This window comes from Puma concolor, chromosome E4, assembly GCF_028749965.1.
Source record: "Puma concolor isolate L17-30 chromosome E4, mPumCon1.1.hap2, whole genome shotgun sequence".
Classification (NCBI taxonomy): Eukaryota; Metazoa; Chordata; class Mammalia; order Carnivora; family Felidae; genus Puma; species Puma concolor.
In genome coordinates, this window is record NC_141683.1 from 3469495 (window position 1) to 3474768 (window position 5274).

At 51.8% G+C, this 5274-nt stretch overlaps 1 protein-coding gene across 2 annotated transcripts; it reads left to right on the top strand.

The window, feature by feature from the left end:
• Nucleotides 1–496: 496 nt before the first annotated feature.
• On the top strand, nucleotides 497–4708 carry LOC112851738 (T-cell surface glycoprotein CD1c-like). 2 transcript variants are annotated; one of them, XM_086693841.1, is made up of 6 exons: nucleotides 497–745; nucleotides 1150–1413; nucleotides 2035–2313; nucleotides 2521–2799; nucleotides 3145–3235; nucleotides 3366–4708. In XM_086693841.1, the coding sequence occupies exons 1-6, from the start codon at nucleotides 685–687 to the stop codon at nucleotides 3385–3387; spliced, it is 996 nt and encodes a 331-aa protein (XP_086549967.1). In that variant the 5' UTR covers nucleotides 497–684; the 3' UTR covers nucleotides 3388–4708. The 2 variants fall into 2 exon arrangements, with proteins under 2 accessions (XP_086549967.1, XP_025770997.1); XM_025915212.2 differs by having other exon boundaries at nucleotides 498–745; nucleotides 1147–1413.
• Nucleotides 4709–5274: the final 566 nt, after the last annotated feature.

The window sequence follows — 5274 nt, forward strand, 5'->3', positions numbered from 1 at the left end:
CACTTTTCATGGTCCTGTGCACTCTGGGGTGGCTGCACTTTCCTCTCTCGGGGGAAGGGGGAGCCGGCGATGGCTTATCAAGGTGCCTGGGGAGGTGGCGCAGACCTGAGAACACAAATCCTCCAACTTACAAAGGTGCCTGCGAGAATCAGGGGAGGAGAAAGGTGGGGGGATACGGGGTGAGGCGGGAAAGAGCAGACTCTGAAGATTCTGGAAAGGGGAGGAGAGGGATGGACCATCCAGAGAGGGGGGGCTGGATGGGACAGAGGCAGAGCTGGACCCCTGATCTGTTAGAACAAGCAGGACGCAGCCAAATGGTGCGGTTTCTGTGTTTTGCTGTAGCGATGAGACGTGAGTCTCAGGGAGGCGCGGTGACGCTCCAGTGTCACACACAACTCCCTACAGGATCCTCGAGGAGGGAAGTGGGCATGGTGGGGGGTGGAGACAAGGAGTGGAGCTGGAAGCCAGGCAGGGGGACAGTCTTGGTGGGAGCTGGAGGGGAAATGAAAGCCCGCGTAGGAGGCTGGAGGCTGGAGGCTGGAGAGGGAGCAGCAGAGCTTTTTTATTTCAATCAGCAGTTGGGGGGGAGGACGGCTTGTCGGTGGAAGAAGGAAGTCAGAGCAGAGACAGTGCCAGGCAGGTTGGCTGAAAACAGAGGGGAGTGGGGAAACCTCTCCAGGTGACATGGTGTCTCTACAGGTCACCCTGCTGGCTGCCCTTCTCCTGGGAGGTCATGGTGCACGAGGTAAGAGCCTCTGCCGCCCGCCGGATCCCCAGCTCCCGGCAGAGCCCGGCGGCCTCTCCCAAGACGATCGGGATTCTCAGGTGGCTGGAGCATCCGCACCCTGAGAGGTCCCGGCCCGGGTTAGGTCCGCTCTTTGGAAGGTGGCAAGCGTGGGGCCCCGAGTCAGGGAAATGTCATCATTAACCTCGTCGTGGCTTGCCCCTCTCTCCCCCTCTCTCCCTCTTTCCCTCTCCTTCTCTCCCTCTTTCTCCCTCCTACCCCCTCCTCTCGCTCCTCCTCTCCCTCTCCCCCTGCCCTCTCTGTCTCTCCTCTCCTCCTTCATAACTGCTTTACTTCCCAACTTCTCTTTCCTGCTTGCTTCTTTTTTTCCCTTAAACGACCTGATGCTCTACTACCCACAGCAGCCCAGGAACCCCTCTCGTTCCATGTCGCCCAGATCTCCTCCTTTGCCAACCAATCCTGGGCACAGCATCAGGGCTCAGGCTGGCTGGGTGACATGCAGACTCACGGCTGGGACAGCGAGTCTGGCACGATAATTTTCCTGCACTCGTGGTCTAAGGGCAACTTCAGCAACGAGGAACTGATCGACCTGGAGCTTCTGTTCCGCGTCTACTTCATCGGATTAACTCGGGAGACTCAAGAGTATGCCGGTCAATTGCAATTCAAATGTAAGTTCCCTCGGAAGGTGCTCCGATTTCCGGGAGGCATGCGCACACCCTTCGGGACCATTGCCTGTTGTTCCTGTCCCACGATAAACATCTTCATGAATCAACTCGGGGGTCCTTCCAGATTTGGGCTCCTCAAGACTTCCTAGACTCTTTCTTCTTCTGACTCCTTTTTTCTTGCTCATTTTTAGCTTTCCTCAGTGGTCTCCGTTCTGCGGCCTAAAACACAGAGACACACAGTCGTGCCCCTCTGTGCCTGACTCCCTTAAACTGTGATCTCTTCCTCCATTCAGGTGCTTCCAAGGTTTATGCTACAGCCCAACAACCATCACGACCCACGTCACATGCCCTCTACTTGCAGGAGACCCTTCACGTGGACTCTGACCTCCACTTTACTATCATTTCCCTGACTTCTTCAAATCAAATTCTTAATTCTTGGCATGTATCCCTATGGCCCCTTCCCCATCCCCCGAATTCTCTTCCTTCTTCCTGATCAAACGCATCTTTGGCTTACGCCCACACCTCTACAAAACCTTCCGGCTCCACTTCCCAATCAAGTCCTTATATCATTTGTCTCATTTTCCCAGCCACAAATCTGTCTTTCTCCTTCCTCCTTCTTCCCAGATCCCATGGAAATACAGGTGGCAGCTGGCTGTGAGCTACATTCTAGCGACATTGCAAAAGGCTTCTTACGGGCAGCTTATCAAGGATCAGATTTCCTGAGCTTCCAAAACATGTCCTGGGTGCCATCTCTAGAGAGTGATAGCAGAGCCCAGAGCGCCTGTGACCTCATGAACCAGTATGAAGCCATCAGGGAAACGGTGCACAGCCTCACCACAAACACCTGTCCCCGATTTGCCTTGGGTCTCTTCGATGCAGGGAAGGTGGATCTCCAGAAGCAAGGTTTGTACGGCCCCTGCCTCTAAGATTTTTCTGTATATGCCCCTTCCCACCATCCCTTTCAAAGTTAAGACAAGGACGAGTTCAAGGAGGTTAGGGTTTTCTGGGTACAAGATTCCTAGAGCGGGATAATATGTACATACCGATGCGGTTACCCCCTTGAGCTGTGTGTTAGAATCTCCATCGGAATACCTTTCATGCCCTCTGCAGTGAGGCCAGTGGCCTGGCTGTCCAGTGGCCCCAGTCCCGGTCCTGGCCGTCTGCTGCTGGTGTGCCATGTCTCCGGCTTCTACCCAAAGCCAGTGTGGGTGACGTGGATGCGGGGTGAGCAGGAGCAGCAGGGCACCCGGCAAGGCGACGTCCTGCCCCACGCCGACGGGACGTGGTATCTTCGGGTGACCCTGGACGTGGCGGCCGGGGAGGCGGCCGGCCTGGCTTGCCGGGTGAGACACAGCAGTCTAGGAGGCCGGGACATGGTCCTCTACTGGGGTGAGTAAGGTAGAGCCTGTAGGTGGGAGAAGGTGGCTCTGGAGCCTAGAGGGTTGGGCAGAGGAAAGTTCCATGGCGCCAGAACGAGGGGAGTGCGGTATTGGGAAAGAATGAATACAAGTGATTTCAGGAAAGTAGGGATGGAGCACAAGGGGGGCTCGGATGTCAGAGGCTTGGGGAAGAGATGAGGCACCCTCCTCTGGGCAGGTGTGAGAACGGAGTGACAAGGTTGTTTGAAGACGGCACTCATATCCGATGCACCTGTTGAGATGGGGAATCAGTGGACAGAGTCGAACCGGCAGTGGGTCAAAAATGACGTCTGTTGTGTCTCTCTAATACCCACAGGACACCACCTTTCCATGTACTTGATCCTGTTGGCTGTGACAGTGCCCCTCATTCTTCTGATAGTCGTTGCATTGTGGTTTAAGAAGCGCTGGTGAGTTCTCTGGGTTTCCTCCTCTCTTCCCAGTTTCTGATCTCACATTCCAGCTTTACCCGTCTTAGCTTCTGTCTCCTGACTCCTCACCCCTCCAACGCACCCAGAGTCTGCCATGTCTCTTCCACAGCTCCTATCAAGACATCCCGTGAGCTTCCTCGCCACGCCTTCCCCAATGGCCCGGGAGCCTGGGACATCAGAGTGATACCCTTCTTTCCACCCTCCATTTAATTTGTTTTTCCTGTTTCTGCTTTATGATCATCAGTTCACACAAACCAGTCTAGTTGTGTAACCCTCTATGGACTGCCTCCCTTATAATCTCCATTCGTTCCATAGTCCTCAACTTTCAAAGCCCACTATGGTTCACATCCTCCAGAGTCTTCCTTGACCCATTGGTGGGAAGCCCTTCAACTCTGTTCGGTGTGCATCTCATTTCTCCCTGCACAGCGTCTCCCTAGGTCGTTCTTCCCCTTCCAATATGCAAACTCCTCTAGGACGGTGATCATGATGAAGATGTGTTTTCTGTGGCTAAAACGTGCTCAGTGAAAATCAAACCCAAACAAACCATATCCAAGCTGGACTCACTGTTCTATTGACAGTCTCTCCTCATATGTTTACTCCTGACATGGTTATAGGTTTTGAAGGATTGGTGTTTCCCTTTTTCTTTAAATGTTTCTTAAGTGGCCCCCAAATCCCATATCCCTTTAGCGCCCTCATTTTTTCACTAACCTCTTAAGGAAAAATGCAGCGTTGCTCCTTGCCAAGCTTTCTTCCCCCCAAATACAATGATGCTAATCTTTCCAACTTATTCCAAACACGAAGAGAGAAAGAGTGAGCAGGCCACGTGTGCGGTGGGGCAGACGTGTCGCGGATGCTTAACAAAACGGAACAAGAGAGCCGGTCCCCAGGATTGGGGTGGGACCAAGGCACAGGATGTATACGGAAGACAAACCCCCCCCAAGGGTGGCGCTATCTCAGATACCTTTGTCTGGACTTTGTTTTCTTCAAGACTCATTCACTAATTCAAGTAACACTCGTCAAACCCTGAAACACGGGACAGGCACACTCGTGAACCGGTCGAGGAAGAAACAGTGGGGACCGTATCCACTTGACTAGAGATGCAATGCCCACCTTCTTCAGTCTGTCGATGCCCTTTGTACGCGGTACATTTTTTTGGTTTCATTTTAGAAATTTTGAATCAACTTTATGAATGTATAATTTACATACCATAAAATGCATCTATTTTAAGTATACAATTCCATTCGTTTTGACATACATATACACTTATGTAAGCAAGACCACCGTCAAGATACAGCACATCCCATTACCCCAGTTACCCCCATACCCACTGGCAGCTAAACCTACCGCCAACCAGGAATCCTTGCAAATACTGGTATGCTTACTGACATGGCTAAGCTTTGATTTGTCTTTTCTGTAATTTTATTAAAATAAAATCACTTATATAAACCATAAGAGACTCTTAAGTACAGAGGACAAACTGAGGGTTTGTAGGTTGGTGGGTGGGGGGAATGGGCTAAATGGGTGATGGGCATTAAGGAGGGCACTTTTGGGGATGAGCACTGGGTGTCCTATGTAAGAGATGAATCACTGGGTTCTACTCCTGAAGCCAAGATGACATTGTATATATATATATATATATATTTTTTTTTTTTTTAATGTTTATTTATTTTTGAGACAGAGAGAGACAGAGCATGAACAGGGGAGGGGCAGAGAGAGAGGGAGACACAGAATCCGAAGCAGGCTCCAGGCTCTGAGCCATCAGCCCAGAGCCCGACGCGGGGCTCGAACCCACAGGCCGTGAGATCGTGACCTGAGCCGAAGTCGGATGCTTAACCGACTGAGCCACCCAGGCGCCCCTACATTGTATATTAAGTAAATTAAATTTAACTTAAAACAAAGAGGGAAAGGGGTACCTGGATGGCTCAGTCTTGACTTTGGCTCAGGTAATGATTTCACGTTTTGTGAGTTCTAGCCCCAGCATCGGGCTCCGTGCTGACAGTGTGGAGCCTGCTTGGGAT

Excerpts from the sequence above, each read along its gene's own strand:
- LOC112851738 (XM_025915212.2), top strand. The coding sequence starts at position 685 with ATGGTGTCTCTACAGGTCACCCTGCTGGCTGCCCTTCTCCTGGGAGGT. Across the intron at positions 2,314-2,520 it reads GGTGGATCTCCAGAAGCAAG|TGAGGCCAGTGGCCTGGCTG; the intron begins GTTTGTACGGCC and ends TGCCCTCTGCAG. Across the intron at positions 2,800-3,144 it reads GGACATGGTCCTCTACTGGG|GACACCACCTTTCCATGTAC; the intron begins GTGAGTAAGGTA and ends TAATACCCACAG.